At 43.2% G+C, this 17,456-nt stretch overlaps 1 protein-coding gene across 1 annotated transcript; it reads left to right on the plus strand.

The window, feature by feature from the left end:
- The first annotated feature begins 561 nt into the window (after positions 1-561).
- On the plus strand, positions 562-16,656 carry LOC144828066 (histamine H3 receptor-like). The gene is made up of 3 exons (XM_078686203.1): positions 562-838; positions 2,029-2,195; positions 15,889-16,656. The coding sequence occupies exons 1-3, from the start codon at positions 562-564 to the stop codon at positions 16,654-16,656; spliced, it is 1,212 nt and encodes a 403-aa protein (XP_078542329.1).
- Positions 16,657-17,456: the final 800 nt, after the last annotated feature.

Consider the following 17,456-nt stretch of genomic DNA (forward strand, 5'->3'; position numbering starts at 1 on the left):
AAAATGTAAAAACTGATCCTAATCTTTGGGACACGTGAACTGACGGAGAAAGTTATCATTCCTCCCTCAGCTCCCAATTATTATAAACACATACATTCGTTCCCTTTAATTAATGCAATTAAATTCCAGAGGGCATCGCACTTGGAAACCATAGTTAAATGCACCACACTTGTATAAATTCGATGGTCTATATCTGCACAATAACAACGTAGGCTGCAGAAGAAACTAAAAAACTCTTACTGAAGCTTCTTTTAAAAAAAATATATATATTGCTTTCATTAAATCATACACCTTAGAGCGAATGTACTGTGGGCGAAAAGGTGAAAAATCACTCTCGGTTCCCGCCGCCGGTTACTTTTGGAAATACTGAGCAAAGAAAATCTACATCTTTCCACCGGAACCAACACGGGCTAGCATTTTAAATTAATTCAAAGCAGCAAATCCGTTTGAAGGACTCGTTTAGCTCTTTCCAAACCATTGGATTCCGCTTGTTTTACTTTATGCCACAGTTGACAGTTTTAAAAACTCGCTAAACATGTCTCCTGGCAAATACTGCTAAGAATGGCTTTATATTTAAGCGTTAAACCTGCGTCATATATGTTTGAGAATGGTTCTTTAATAAGTCCTGAAGGTTTGGTTCTGTTTTCTGATGCCGCTGGCCAGGATGAACAGTTTTCAGGAGGTGTGCAGGTCTTGCTAGCTGTGCTCATGTCTCTGCTTGTTCTAGTCACTGTGATTGGAAACATCCTTGTTATATTGGCTTTTGCAGTGGATAAGAATCTAAGAAGTCAGAATAATTTCTTCCTCCTAAACCTGGCTTTCTGTGATTTGCTAGTAGGTAAGCCTATCTTGTTTTTTACAAGCTGGTTGCAACTATAAACTACTTGTTGTAATTCAAATGTAGCACATTTCAAAGGGGAATCATGGAAACAAAAAGCCGTTTTAACATAAGTAAATATCATCTTCAACAAGTCATATTTTACGTAAAATCGATGATTATCAGAAGGTTAGCAGCATTGTTAATTCTGAGCAGTTGATGTTCCCTTCCGCTCCCTTGGCAATCTGAATCCTGCACTTACTACTCACATCTTCATTTGAAGTTGCTTTGAGGTTAGCTTTTAAAATTCATTTGTGCCAAGATTACACCCAAAAGCCACATTCTAACTTCTTTCACATAAATATTCAAAATTCCTTCAGGATTACCTACCCTTTGGACCTATCAAAAATGTGACAGAGGCACAAACATAGGCTCCTCAAGGAATTCACAGGAATCCTTATCGATTACTAATATTTGTGCAGAATAAGTTGCCTGAAAAATTAAACTGATCTTCTCCTCTAACACCAACACTCACTGGTCGGAGATCTTGAACAATTCATTTTCGATAGCCCCCAACTCAAATAGCATGTGGGCACAGATTATTGACACCCCCTTCCTCGTTATGTAAGACAGAATGGACAATCATCTTGTATATAAACATAAATATTAAGATAAAAGCCTTTGATTGCAACCTGAAATCTTTTGACTCACTGCTTGCAGATATAAATAGCTCAGTAGTGCTGGGAAGCATACCCAGAATCACACCTTAAAACGCAAGCTGAATTTAAGATGCCCACTTTTCACTGCAGCGCTTCAATCATCATACAGCATATCACCTTCCCATTCCCAGAGGGTAGCTCAAGACTTCACCTCACCTTTCCCTCATTCACAACCTTACCCACACTCTGAACAGGGAATACACATGATGTCAGTTGAGATGTCATCAATGTTGTTATCAATTATGTAATTTTACATATCATGAGTGTTATATCTGAGATCGTAAACAAAGGCTCGCTGGGGCGCAATTTATAGCTAGCTCACACAGCTATAACTGGTGAAGTTCAGTGTTTTTTTGTTTGTTAAACCGTAGTTCTTACCTTATTTCAACACCTAACCATAACATCACTTCAACCTTTGTTTTTTTAGTGAAAATATAGATATGTATATTCAAGTGGCAGAAAACTAAATTGAAATTACCTTTTCTGATTTAGGTGCTGTATGCATTCCTTTGTACATGCCTTACTTGTTGACTGGAAGGTGGATGATAGGAAGAGTGGCATGCAGGTTTTGGTTAGTAACTGACTATGTCATGTGTGTTGCATCAGCTTTTAGTGTACTTCTTATCAGCTATGATCGGTTCCTTTCAGTAACGTCGACAGTAAGTCAATTCATTTTAGTTTAACACTTCCTAATTTTCCACTTTTGATATGCGCATTGATGTCTAAAAGTAGTTCCTTGTTATGGGATTTGAGAAATCTTCTACCAGTTAAAATCTATGATTAAAAATCTTCTTTATGCCTGGAAATGAATTTTAACCAAATGCATCACTAAACATTTCTTCCTTTCAAAGATATTTTCTACTGAGAAAAATGAAGGTAGACAATCATTTACAAAAAAGTATTTTGTGCTATAGATGAAGTAACTGCATTCTCAATTTCTGAAAAATCATACTTGTTAACATTTTTGAAGACCTCCTCCACACTCTTGATGAGGGGAAAAATGAGTGCTAATTCACCTTGATACATCTGCTGCTTATGATACTGTGGGCCATGAGATTATTTTGAAAAGCCTCAACTCATGGGACAGTCTGTCTGTGATAGATTTCCTACAGGTTTGTTATATCCAGTAAGTGCCCATCGATACAAAAGAGTACTCAGTACAAAGGGTGGCTTACAGTGTTCCACATATGTATTTCTTATCACAGACACTTTTCTGCACTTATGTGTCCCCATTGGCATTGATGTTATCATATAAGTCTGTAAAATATAGTTTTAATACTAAACTCTATTTCCAATTCGACACTTAAGAATATAAGCCAAACATCACAAAATCCCTAGACCGCACTGATTTTTTGATAAAAGACAGCTTGCTTTGTTTGAAAATATCTAAAACAAAGATCATGGTACTTGAAGATTATGACAATGATAGACTTCCTTTTAAATAAATACAGAGTCATTTTCTTCCCAATGTCTACAGATCATGAAGTAAACATTGTGTCTGAAAATTGGTGTTGGATTCTTAGATCCATTTAGTAGGCAGCATTTAGAAAGTCTGTTCAAGCAAAAACATTTTCATGGGTTTGCTCTTACAGAGTCAAGGTTGCTCTGGTGTGTAAGCAATTCTCCATAGTTTAGTGAGGAAAAATTCCCAACATTAGATCAGGGTATTGTGGAAGATCAATGGATAACTGATTATAGCTGAATTGTCTTTGATGAAGATAATGAAAATGTTATAGAAGAACAATCTTTATGGATTTCCAATTAATTTTATATAATTTTTAGTCTAGATGACATTGATTTAGCACTGACTAAGAGGCATACGGGTAAAGCTGTAGGGCAAGATGGTGTCCCTATTGATTTGTTTAAATACAATAGTGCACTGTGGGTGCCTTTACTCACTAATGTGTTGAACTCCATTAGCAAGGGTGGGTTCCATACCTTCTGATACTGAAAAATGATTGTCCCAGTCTTTAAGAAAAGGAATGGGTGTGATCCACAATGTTATTGCCTTACGTTATCCTTACTTGATAGCTCAGTTAAAATTCTGTGAAGGGTGCTGTAAGAAAGGCCAGAAAATTGGGCAGGAGAGAAATACATTATTTCTGACCTACAATATGGTTCTAGGAAGGGCTGAGGTACCCTTGAATAGTGTTTGGATTTGGAATTACTATTGGCAAAGTACATAAAGGCCAAGAAGGCTTTTCTGTTTCTGACCTTCATGGATCTTAGCAGTGCTTTTGTAGTAAATGTAAATGTAGTATACTTGTAAAGCGCACAGCTGCCCCAGCAACGGGGCGTCCCGGCGCTGTATAACTCTGGGGAACCCGTCCTGGCTTTCCCTGTTGGATGGTCCCTTGCTGGGAGTCCCCAAGGTGGAGCCAGGCATCCCCGGAATTGGTGGGGCCGTTGTGGAGATTAGGCAAGCTAATGCCCAGAGTTGCCGAGTGGAACCCCTGATTAGAGTAAGCACCGAAGCGAGAATTATCGAGTCCGCTGACCAAGGTCCACGACCCTGCCGCGTCGGGAATTGAACCCTGGTCCCAGGCTGACTTCTGCTCTCAGGCCTGCCGCCTCTAACCAGTGAGCCACACTACTCCACTTTTGACTGTGTCAACCACACCAAATTGCGGCAGATTATGCCCTCTATGGGTGCCGACCCACATATTATTCACTTGGTAAACCACCTCTATTAAACCTCACTGCCAGGGTTCAATTAGGTCTTGGAGGGGAATGTTCTAGTAGTTAAAAATAATTTACCCTTTGGACTTGAAATTAAATTTACACCTCAAACATACATATATCACACTCATACATTTGGAACAACTCTAAAGGGGGGATAGCCAATGATATTACACATTTTTCCTTTATTCCAAAATCAGAAAATATTAAAAAGTGCACAATAGCAAAACAATACATTTCAATGTTAAAAATGGGTACAAGAGTTCCCACAGTAAAAATTACAATTAAAATCAATGATTACTGATGAACATTACTTTAATATACAATTATAGCAGCAGACTGGCACAGGGAAGGAACAAAAAGAAAGGCAACACCAGTCCGCCTTTGCGTGGTTAATCTAAAAAAACTAAAGACAGGGAAAGGGACATTAATATTTGGCCTCTATGCTTCTAGTCCTGTTTCAGATTTAACAACATTCATTGCGTCGACGCGTTTCGGTGGAGCTATACTAATACATCCACCTTCTTCATGACAAACATAGAAAATTCCTTCCACGTTTGTTTCAACTCAAAAATATCCAACAAAGACATAATACAAAAGACATATTTTAGCACATATTTCTTACTTAAAAACGACATAAACAGCATATCAACATTCTTTTCGTGACAATACAGCAATGTCTCAATAAGGCAACGTCACATTGTATCAACAACAAAGACTATTTTTTGGTTTATATATTAAAAAGGGGAGAGAGAGAAAAAGGGGGAATTGCCTGAGATATAAACATATCTCAATCTCAATTGGAGGAGTTCCAAACCAATCAATCATACCCACAGGCATAAGCATCACACATCGCTCTTACACCAATTCAAATTTAACTAATCTGATCAGATTTCATGAACATACACATAATGATATCCAGGTTATGCTAAACCAGGTCCTAACTTATATTCAGCAATTGTTTCTTAAGTATAAATATTTACTTTGTGTAGATACTTTACCTTAGATGTACTTGGGTATTTCGATCTCTTCGACACTTCTTATTCAAAAGAATTGAGTGTCTATCCTAGTAGCTCAAAGACCTATAACGTAATAAGTAGAGTCCACAATATATTAGGGGTTTATTTAATTGTTTTACCCTTGTTTACTAATCTCTTATCTTATTGATTTGCCCCGCCAATAGATGAAAATATAAAAAACCAAAACAGGCGGCAGGTAGTCCTCATCTTGTGAATTATTGATAAACTCTTGCAGGGTAATATTACTGCAGACAGACCAGAGAGAGTTAGCCTCTCAGTATCTATACTCTATAGGGTTAAAAAAAAAAATATGGGCCGTACACCTAGAGAAACATATGTATAGAGAGACACACAAGAATGTCACCATTTGGGTTATAACACTCCTATCTCTAATTCTATATGGGAATCTTAATTCCTAAACCTCACCTTGCAACTTGATGTTCCACTCTCTGCAATGGATTATATTCCACGGATCCTTTCACATTTGCAAGCAGCAAAAACATATAGGCTCGGTGTGCCTGAATTTGGTAGTCTAAAAGGGCTGCAGATAAGAAAGAAAAGAAAATAGAGAGCGACTCTTCAGTGTGCTAGATGTTTGGTATGTATCCATTACATATAGGAGAGCCTAATGTGCCCATCCACGGCTGGCTGTTTTTATATTGTCATACCAGTAAATGGGGCCACCTCATTCTACTATAAAGGACCCTCAATCTTAAAAAACGTCCTATGCTACACGGCACGCGTATCACTAAATGTGTCCCGCTTGTGGAAAGTACATAGAAGAGGCGCACACATATGCGCTGCAAGCGCGACTTATAAGGATAATACCTCACAGAATCACAAATGGCCCCTTAGTCTCTAATAGTAATAGGCCATGACTCGATCAGCAGTGCCACATAGGAGAGTCTAATATGCCCGTCCATGGCTGGCTGTTTTGATATTATCATACCAGTAAGTGAGGCCACCTCATACTACTATTAAGGGCCCTCAATCTTAAAACCCGCCCAATATTACACGGCACGCGTATTACTAAATATACCACGCTTGTGGAAGGTACATAAAAGCGGAGCACTCCAACGCACTGCAAGCGCGACTCATAAGGATAATACCTCACACGATCACAAACTACCCCTTGATCTTTAATAGTAAAAGGCCACGGCTCGTTCAGCAGTGCCAGAGGGGCGCATGCTGCTAGCGGACCTAAAGGTGTCTATTTTTCTTTGTGGAATCCTGGTGATGCTGTACCTAAGACAAGCGTCGACGTTTCGACCCTAAAGTGCCCCAATCGGTGGTCACGGCGGGTCTTTCTCAAGACAGGAGTGTGAAGGGGGGGAGGGTTTTTATTTGGCAGTCTGAAATTAAACAAGATGCTGTGTGTCAGAGAGATTGTAGGAGCACTGAAAGTTGCACCTAAATTGGAAGCAAGCTAATGTACTCACTCTGTGTTCAAGGCAGGAGGCCTTCAGCCTGAGTCGATACAGTGCAGGGGTCAATGTATCTGCGGGAGAGTTTAATTTCAGACTGCCAAATAAAAACCCTTCACACTCTTGTCTTGAGAAAGACCGCCGTGACCACCGATTGGGGCACCTTCGGGTCGAAACGTCGGCGCTTGTCTTAGGTCCAGCAGGATTCCACAAAGAAAAATAGGGATCCTTGGCTTAAAATCAATAACTGGCCACTAAAACACTTGTATATATCTGTATATATGAAGTTGGTTCCACTGTATATATCTTTCACTTTTTGAGCACTACACACAAATGTCACTGAATTGCACTTTAACACTTATTTTGACAGTCTACTCATGTATTGTACGATATCAATGAATGACGTAATTCTGATAAAGAGAAGCAATACAACCAGTTGATCCTATTACTTATTTGTTAAGCCCAAAACAATGTTTGTAAGCTGTGTATTTCAGAGAGTGTTCACCCCAGCGTTCACCCCAGCGTTCACCCCAGAGTGCATTAATAGCAGTGTTAAAGTAATTTTGTATTAATAACAGTGTTACAGTAATTTTGCCTTACCCAACAGAACCACCTTTTTGTTTAACCATTAATTACCCAGGATCTGAGGGACACAGGATCACCCCTTTTCTTTAACTAAACTGCAAGAGAGCCGCATTATCCTACGCTCCTCATCTCTATTGCTCCTTGTTTGCACGCAAGTCGTTACGGGTCCGGAGTAGCGGTTTGTCAGTTAGCCACCATGAAAGAGATCTCTCCGCCCGCTATGCGCGTTAAATACGCGTCAGAACATAGCGCGCCACGTGAGAAAATTAAAGGGAAAAGTTTCACGTATCAAGCTCCCATTTACTAGCGCGTAGCGCAACGCGGCGTCTTCATGTAAAAACACACATTTGTGAAAATATTATATACTAAAATAAAACCCCTAATCATATTATTCACTTGTTAAACCATCTCTATTAAAACCTCACTGCCAGGGTTCAATTTGGTCTTGCAGGGGAATGTTCTAGGCCTTTCTGGATAAAGAAGGGTGTCGGACTAGGGTGTTTTCTGGTACCTTTCTTATTTATGTTGCACATAAATGGTCTTCAACAAGCTCTCTTGCAATCCACCACTGATCTTCCAAAGGTTGCCTCTCGATTGATACCAGCATTATTATATGCAGATGATGCTGTTCTTCTGGCCCGCACTGTAAATGGGTTACTGTTTTTGTTAGACTATAATATGTATTTGGAGTTGAGAAATTTAAAACGTAACTTAACAAAAACCTATGTTATGATCTGTGGGAAGGGCATTACTAAATTAAGGAAATGTGTTGTCAAAAATACTGTGATTCCCATTATATTTAAGTTTTCCTATCTATTGTCGTTATTTGATAACCATGATAAATGGTTGCCCCAAATCAGGCTTATGTTCTATCAGCTAAGGAAGACAGCTACTTCAGTCTTTAGGTTTGCCTCAAAATTGGGGTGTAGATCACAAGAAGCTTACAATATGCAACTGTAAGTGTATCTTGGCTGCACCTTATGGTTCTAGCATTTGGGGCTTTGCTAATCATCAGGTATTACACCGGGTGGGGAAAAAAATACTTAGAAGACTTTTAGTTGTCTCACAACCTACTCCAGCCTCAATCTGTAGTAAGGACATTTACATTATTATTATTATTATTATTAAAAGGTAACCAGTTTAGTCTAGGTATTCCATCTGGACAGAACCATTACCTTCTCTGAACAGGGTCTTCATAGTCGATTGTCTACCCCTTAATTGTTCTCATAAATGAGATTGGTTAAAATGTATTTGATTGACCCATGAATATTTAGGCATTACTCTGGGTACTGCTGAAGAAATTATTCTTGCTACACTTACGAAGTCTAGTAAATCGGATCTCAAGCACAATCCGATCATCTAATCTATTCTGAATCTGATCTATTCAGTGAGGGAAGGGAACACAACAAGAGTGTCAAGAGTACAGTCAGAGGCGTAACAAACACCCCCGCAGCCCACGTGGTGCGGGGGGGGGGGCCCCAGGGTCCAGTACATGAAGGGGGCCCCCGGCCCCCTCAGCTCATCTGGAGAGAGCGGTGAGAGAGACAGGCTCTAAAGCAGCAGCTGCTGGACGCAGCCTGCTCCGTACCTGCTAGCGCTGACCCAGGACTGAAGAGAAACAATGTTTCTCTTCAGTCAGAGCGTGCCAGAACACCGGAAAAGGGATGGGGGTGGGGGCCCCTCCCCAGAGAGAGCATTTTCCAGAGAGAGCATTTTCCATAGGGCAATGCCCATATGTGAAAGGACGAGGCAGCAAAATGGTCGGTGCCGTCAGGTAAGCACAATTGCTAGAAGGCACACTACTTTGCGCCTGCCTTCAGGCCTGTTTAATAATTGAGCTCAGTGTGCCAAGTGGTGTTTATGTTGCTCTGCTTTCAGATGAGAGGCGCTGCTCGGGGATTGGGATTCATGATTAAGAATTTAACGAATTCAGCAGAAATTCCAATTTAACGCAAAGACTTTGGAGCGATTTTTTAAAAAAAGGTGTCGAGGTGTCGAGGTGTCGGAAGGCTGTGCCCTGCACAGATATTTAAAGTTATGCAGCAGGATTGTACCCATAAACACTCCTTAAATGTGTCCTTTCGCTGCGTTGGCGCCATCCCTGAAAGAGCATTGGAAGGAGCCCGGGTGCCTTGAGGGTTCATTCCTGCTGCGGCCTAGCACAGAGGGTGAGTTTACCCCTCTGGGGGCCTGGCGCAGGGGGGAGAGGGTTACCGCTCTTCTGGAAGCGCTGGCCTGGTGCAGGGGCGTCATGATACCCTCCTGGGTCCCTTCACATGGCCAGCGTCGGATGATGAGCGCGGCTCGAGTCTCCTGACCTTTCCTTGAGAGGCCGTCAGTAGCTCACACGGAGTGCATTCAAACCTGTGAACTGTAAGCTTCGAGGAAGTCCCCGCAGTGCAGCGCGGTGACTTTGAAGAATAACTTAAGTTTACCTTCCCTGTACCGGGGCTGCGGAGGGGCCGCTCGGGCCTGCTGGGGCCTGGTCCTGCCGGGCCGGGGGGCAGCAGAGCACGCGGGCCTGCAGGAGGGCTTCATGGAAGAGGCCCTGCTGCGCGGCTGGAGGGTCCTCCCAGTGATGGAGTGGACAGGGGAGAAGAGAGGGGTGCAGCAGACAGGGAGGGGGGGAGGCTTCGGGGGCCAGGGTTTCTAAAGTGGGCCGGGGGGGGGTTGTTGGTGAGTCCGGGCTGCTGGTGCCAGGGGCGTAAGGGGGTTCACGCCAGGGAGTGCCTGGATCCCGGTTTGGATGAGCTTCGAATGGTACCAGTGGAAGGGGGCTTGTGGAGAGGGGGGCTCTGGCCCCCAGGGTTGTCTGCACTGCTGCTGGTAGGGTTGGGGCCGGGCCGGGATGCACGCCAGAGGAGACAGTGTTGAATGTGCAAACACTCGCTGTTTTTCTAATCTAGAAACACATTTCTCTGATGTAATTTACAAAGTCCAGGGCTTTAGATCACGGAGAAAACAGGCTTTGCCTAATTCCCGACGAATCTTGTGGTGACTGGCGCTGAGGTGGATTCACCCTTTTAATGTGTTTATTTCATGATTTACTCCAGAGGCGCACCCTTTCCACGCACTCTGTTGCGGATGTTATTCTTTAAAAAATTACACACAAAAAAAGCTTTCATTTCAACACGATTTCTAGTTTTGAAAACCTCTTGCCATACATTTTTTATACGTGTGTGCGCCAGTACGTGAACGGATTTATTGGAAAAATGTTTTAATTAAAAAATTGCAAAGAGCCTCACCTAGGCCTCAAGAGAGCGAAGTTGTACTTTTGCCGTGCTGGTATGGCAGATGAACTAGGGGTTCACGGTTTGTCGTCGCCGGTCTTCACACCTCGGTGGTGTTACCAAGCACCGGCGCCTCCTTACACACCCGGCGATCACTGCCGTGTGACCACAGCGGCTGCACTCAGTTATTGTATTTATGGAGACGGTCAGTGGAACTTAGAGCGGTCGACCTCGAAGCTGGGGACCTGGGGTTGAGTCTTGGCATCCACGCTCAACACCCTGTGATTCTGGCTAAATCAATTAATCTCCCCGTGCCGAACAAAAATGAATGTATCTGTAGTGTGTCCATCTGTAACGAAACTGTTGCTCATTAAAGCGCTCTGATACCCATATTCTCGGGTCTAGTTCGCGCTATATAAAAATCTAAAAAAAAAAATGTGGTGCGAATTGCGAAGGTTGCTGACTGTTCTGGATGCCTGGGGTCTGGGCTCTTCAATCGGGTTCAGTACGTTCTTATTTCATTTTGACGTGGAATTATAGCACTGAGACACAGCCTTTCCGCCCCTCCAGGGCGCAGATCGGGGAAAGGGTAAAAACGCCAGACATATAAAACGTTCTGTGACTGAAGTGACAATTTTAAACTGAGCGCACGAACAAAAACGTCAACAAATAAATGTAAGCAACTTAGAGAGGATGTGCGATGGATGGATGGATCGTTCGATCTATATGTGCAGAATGTTCGTGTAACAGTTTTTCAATGAATTCTGCACCATGTACCGAATCCATAGGCATGCAATCCATAGGCATGCAATCTTGGTAAAACAGCATTGCAGAAACAAAATAAGGTGCATATGTACATCGGGTAGCGCGGGAGGAAGGAGCTATATGGGGTAAATAGGCGTGAATGTATTCCCTGGTCTGTGTACTGTGTAAATCGGGGATGCTTAAACCAGTCGAGCGTGACCTTTATATGTTGCGATACTACAAGTAACCCTCATAGTAAGTGCTCTAGCTTAGTGTGTCCTTCAGTTCCCTATTGGAATTTGCACACTGTGACCTTGAAGTCTGCATGGCTGCTTCGCCTAACTGTGCCTCCTCATCAGCTGGGATTGACCAGTTTAGGAAGTATGAACAAATACTTGTGTTTATTATTTGCTTCAAAATACCCTGATAGCTGCAGTTGAAAAACCCTGGTGTGGTAAAGTGTTTACAGTTGGTGTCCTGACCACCCCCTAACCTTGAGCTATATAGCACATGCACGTGACTTTCGACAGGGTAGAATAATTAATACCAGCTTAATTTGTGTGTGTTTTAGAGCCCGTGGCCTCCATGCTCTCTGCTCTTCATTGATTGAACCCTGATGGTGCCTTTTCACAACCCTAGTAAAAATCCCCGTTGGCCCATTGCAAAGAGTTTCTGCTAGACGTAGTAGCTACCATATTGGTTTTTTGACACCTGATGTTTTCCTGGGGAACACTGCAATCCTGCAACTGGCTATTGGGGTTGTATATTCCAGTGTACTCCCTTTTACATCTCAGGCTCTGTAACTGACCCGAGTAAAAATATTAGTAGGTAGCCATATGGATTTCCCAACAGGGATTTTCCATCTGAGAATACATAGATATTTGTGAGGTATTGTATTGTGCTTACGAATTTGAAATGTTTCCAGACGACAGTGTGCTTTCAAAAAGTTATTTATATAAGAACAATGCTGCCTTTTGAGTCACTGTTACTCAACATTGCTTTTGATAGTTATATTTATAAAGGGTTTTACAAAAAGTAAGTGTTCAAAAATGAATCACATGCCTGAATGACATATATATATATATATTGAAATGTCTATTATCTCATTTAGCAAGCAATGGTTTATGTGAAGGTGATTGACGTCCTAAAATTATCATATTTGCACAACAACTGTTGTTCCTCTAAACATTATAATTAACCAGAACGAGGGTGCAAAATAATGGCCTGCGTACCTTGCCGGTAATTTACCCATGCCCCCCCCAGAGAGCGAGAGAGAGAGAGGCAAGTGGAGAGACAGAAAGTGGAGAGAGACAGTGGAGAGAAAGGGAGAGAGAATGGAGAGAGAGAGTGGAGGGAGTGGAGAGAGAGAGTAGAGAGATTGGAGAGAGAAAGAGAGAGTGGAGAGAGTGGAGAGAGAGTGGAGAGAGAGTGGAGGGAGACAGTGGAGAGAGAGTGGCGAGAGAGTGGAGAGAGAGTGGGGAGGGAGAGTGGAGAGACAGTGAAGAGAGAGTGGAGAGAGACAGTGGTGAGAGAGAGGGAGCTAAGAGAGTGGAGAGAGAGTAGAGAGAGAGAGAGAGTGGAGGGAGGCAGTGGAGAGAGGGAGTGGAGAGAGAGAGTGGAGAGAGAGAGTGGAGGGAGAGAGTGGAAAGAGGGAGTGAAGAGAGAGAGTGGAGAGAGAGAGTGGAGAGTGGAGAGACAGTGGAGAGAGAGAGTAGAGAGAGTGGAGAGAGAGTGGAGAGAGTGGAGGGAGAGAGTGGAGAGAGAGTGGAGAGACAGTGGAGAGAGAGTGGAGAGAGAGTGGAGAGAGAGTGGGGAGAGACAGTGGAGAGAGAGTGGAGAGAGAGAGTAGAGAGGGAGAGTGGAGGGAGAGAGTGGAGGGAGACAGTGGAGAGAGAGAGTGGAGAGAGAGAGTGGTGAGAGAGAGTGGAGAGAGTGGAGAGAGAGAGTGGAGAGACTGTGGAGAGACTATGGAGAGAGAGTGAGAGAGTGGAGAGAGATCGGAGGGAGGGAGAGAGTAGAGAGTGGAGTTGAGAGATAGAGTGGAGAGATGGTGGAGAGAGTGGAGAGAGAGTAGAGAGAGAGAGAGAGTGGAGTGAGAGTGGAGAGACGGAAAGTGGAGAGAGACACTAAAGAGAGAGATAGTGGAGATAGAGAGAGTGGAGGGTGACAGTGGAGAGAGAGAGTGGAGAGACGGTGGAGAGAGTGGGGAGAGAGTAGAGAGAGAGTGTAGTCTGGATAGAGAGAGTGGAGAGAGAGAGAGGCATATGGAGAGAGAGTAGATAGAGAGAGGAGAGAGAGAGAGAGAGAGAGAGAGTGGAGAGACAGAAAGTGGAGAGAGAGAGTGGAGAGATTGGAGAGGTTGGAGAGAGAGAGAGAGTGGAGAGAGTGGAGAGACAGAAAGTGGAGAGAGACAGTGGAGAGAGAGAGGAGAGGTTGGAGAGAGAGTGGAGAGACAGAGACAGTGGAGAGAGAGTGTAGAGACAGTATAGAGAGAGTGGAGAGAGAGTGGAGAGACAGTAGAGAGACAGTAGAGAGAGACAGTGGAGAGAGAGTGAGACAGTGGAGATAGAGTGGACAGAGTAGAGAGAGAGTGGAGAGAGAGTAGGGAGACTGACTGACTCAGAGACTAAATACTGACTGACTGAGAGACTGACTGGCTGAGAGACTGACTGAGAGAGAGACTGGCTGACAGAGAGAGTGACACTGACTGACAGAGAGAGAGACTGACTAACAGAGACTGCCTGCCTGACTGACTGAGGTAGAGAGATACTAACTGACAGAGAGAGACAGAGACTGACAGAGAGAGACTGATTGACTGCAAGAGAGACCGACTGAGAGAGAGACTGACAGAGAGAGAGATTGGCAGAGAGAGAGAGAGAGACTGGCAGAGAGAGAGAGATAGAGGCTTACTGACGGAGAGAGACTGACTGACAGAGAGAGAGAGAGACTGACTGAGGTAGAGAGAGAATGACTGACTGAGAGAGACTGACATAGAGAGAGAGACTGACAGAGAGAGGCTGACAGAGACTGTGACTGACAGAGAGACTGAGAGATTGACAGAGAGAGAGAGACTGACTGACAGAGAGAGAGACTGACAGAGAGTCACTGACGGAGAGAGGGAGAGACTGACTCAGAGAGACTGACAGAGGGAGAGAGAGAGAGACTGTCTGGAAGACTGACTGACTGGGAGAGACTGACCGACTGAGAGAGAGAGAGAGAGAGAGAGAGACTGAGAGAGAGAGAGACTAACCGAGAGAGATGGACTGACAGAGAGAGTGGGACTGACTGAGAGAGAGAGATTGACAGAGAGAGATAGAGACTGACTGAGAGAGAGACTGGCTGAGAGAGAGAGAGAGGCTAAAATAGAGAGAGACTGACAGAGAGAGTGTAGAGAGAGTAGAGAGAGAGAGAGTAGAGAGAGAGAGAGTGGAGGGAGAGAGAGAGTGGAGAGAGACAGTGGAAAGACAGTGGAGAGAGTGTGGACAGAGTAGAGAGAGAGAGAGTGGAGAGAGAGTAGAGAGACTGACTTACTGACTCAGAGACTGAATACTGACTGACTGAGAGACTGACTGGCTGAGAGACTGACAGAGAGAGAGTGAGACTGACTGACAGAAAGAGAGACTGACTGACAGAGACTGCCTGACTGACTGAGGTAGAGAGATACTGACTGACAGAGAGAGAGAGAATGACAGGGAGAGGCAGAGACTGACTGAGAGAGAGAGACCGACTGAGAGAGAGAGAGACTGACAGAGAGAGAGAGAGAGAGACTGACAGAGAGAGAGAGAGAGAGAGAGAGAGAGAGACTGCCTGATGGAGAGAGACTGACTGAGAGAGAGAACCTGACCGCCAGCGAGAGAGACTGACTGACAGATAGAGACTGACTGAAGAGAGAGACTGAATGACAGAGAGAGAGAGAGACTGACTGAGAGAGTGAGACTGAGTCACTGAGAGAGAGAGACTGTGATGGAATTGGGGTCACAGTGTGTATGAAGCTATACAATGCCTCTTAAGATTGCTATTGTCTACTAATAAAAATGTATTATCAAAATGTGCTCTTTGTAGTTACATCTGCTTTTGAAATACTGCATTGTCGCATTGTCTAATGTTTTAAAACGTAAACGAGAAGGAGCAGTGGATGCACTTTTGTCAAAACTGAACGATGAGTGGACCCGATGTTGTATATTATGACTGGAGTTTGCATCAGGAAACCCACCTAAAATTGGGCAAACCTCCCCGGCCTACTGGTGGCAGGGACCCTGTAATGAATGGACCACCACCTATGATAGCCTGCTGGCAGACTAAGCCCAACCTTTAACTCCACCATCCAGTGTTACTTATAATGGCTGTATTGGTGACAGTGGCGTAACAATAACCCCGCATCCCCTGCAGTACGGCGGGTCGCTGGCCTGAGAGCTCCAGACTGGCACGGAGAATGGGAGGGGGGCCCCCTCCATGTAGTTTGCAGGGGGGCCCCCTCAAGTTTTGTTACGCCACTGAGTACAGTGGTGGCTTATAGACTAATCCCCTCAAACCTTGGCATGCAGTTTTATCTTTTGCACGCTTTGAATAGTCATCAATATAAGCTGTCTGATATCACAAGCCCCAATATTTTTCAGATAATTTTTCCTTAGACTATTATGCAGCACTTAATTTATTTTTTCTTTTTCTTAGGTTATGTATCAAGCTAATCAAAAAAACAACAGTCAGGCCTTTTTAAAAATTGCATTGGTGTGGATCCTGTCATTCCTTCTGTATGGCCCAGCAATTATATTTTGGGAACACTTAAGAGGAGCAAGTATTGTACCGGACAATCAGTGTTTCTCCGAATTTTATTACACTTGGTACTTCCTCCTTGGAGCATCAGCTGTAGATTTCTTATTCCCCCTCATCAGCATCTCATACTTCAACTTCAGTATCTACTGGAACATTCACAAGCGCAGCCAAGCCAGGAGAAGTTGTGCACCCCAAATACGAATTACTATACAAGATGAGGAGAGAGACATGAATCACTATACTATATCTGGGCATATACTTTTAAGACGTAAAACATCTAATGCCCCTGAGAAAAGGGTTAATTTAGCCTCCATTAGGTGTTTTTGCACACAAGGGCCTTCCTGCATTCCAAAAAGGGGGAAGAAACTTGAAAAGAAGTGTTCTAAAAACACCAAACTGTCAAGGGACAAAAAACTTGCAAAGTCTCTTGTAATCTTAGTGTCCATCTTTGTCATCTGCTGGGCACCCTACACACTGCTTATGGCCATCCGCGCAGCCTGCAATGGTTTTTGTATTAATTCCTATTGGTATGAAATCACCTTCTGGCTTCTCTGGATCAATTCTTCCATAAACCCTTTCCTCTACCCTTTGTGTCACAAAAGCTTCAGGGGTGCTTTTAATAAAGTCTTGTGCCGTAAAAGATTTACCAGTAATCGTCAAATGTGACATTATTATCAATTTCAATATTTTTACCTAAAAAATAGCCCATGCGTTTTGGAGAAGACAAAAGATAAACTATGGAAGACTCAATTCCTATCCAACTGTACCAGGGGTACGATTTCCCAACAGTTCCACCTATGATTGTACTCCCTGCCCATATCCTGCCGAGGCTCTTGAACACAGCAATATTTCGCAGTTATTACAGCTCGTTTTAATCCAGTTATCTCTTCATTAGTACGTGTAAATATAATTCTCCCACAGTAACTGGGCAAAAATGTTAAACTTACATCTTTATCTTTCCCAATTTACTCATCTACCAAAAGACTCCTCACTATGGGAAAAGCACCAAAGTCAATTTACAAGTAATCTTTCTGAAATACAAATGAAAGAAGTGCCACTGATGTTTTCCTTCTTTTGTAAGAATAAAATATGCCAGTACAATTTCCATCAATATGTTTCAGAGAAACTTTAATTTGTGGATATTTGTTCCTGCAATTGGCAACAACAACAGAGTCAATTTCAGTAAAAGTTAATTACCTTTGTGAAATTGCTGCAATAGTTTCACAGGCTTTGCAAAAGCAGACTACTGGCACTTCTCACACTCTGACTTTCAATTACGAATCAGTCTCTCCAAATGAGACCAATAGAAGGATCCTGAAAACTTAGAATTTTGCTATAGAAATTCATGTGCGGGCATTCACATTAAGAATATCTTCCAGGTGGAAAATGTTGAATGCCAGAACTGCATTGTTTCATACAACTTTAACTTTCATCTATGTCTTGCCACCAAGCACTGCCGCAGTGCT

This window comes from Lissotriton helveticus, chromosome 4_1, assembly GCF_964261635.1.
Source record: "Lissotriton helveticus chromosome 4_1, aLisHel1.1, whole genome shotgun sequence".
In the NCBI taxonomy this organism is placed as follows: Eukaryota; Metazoa; Chordata; class Amphibia; order Caudata; family Salamandridae; genus Lissotriton; species Lissotriton helveticus.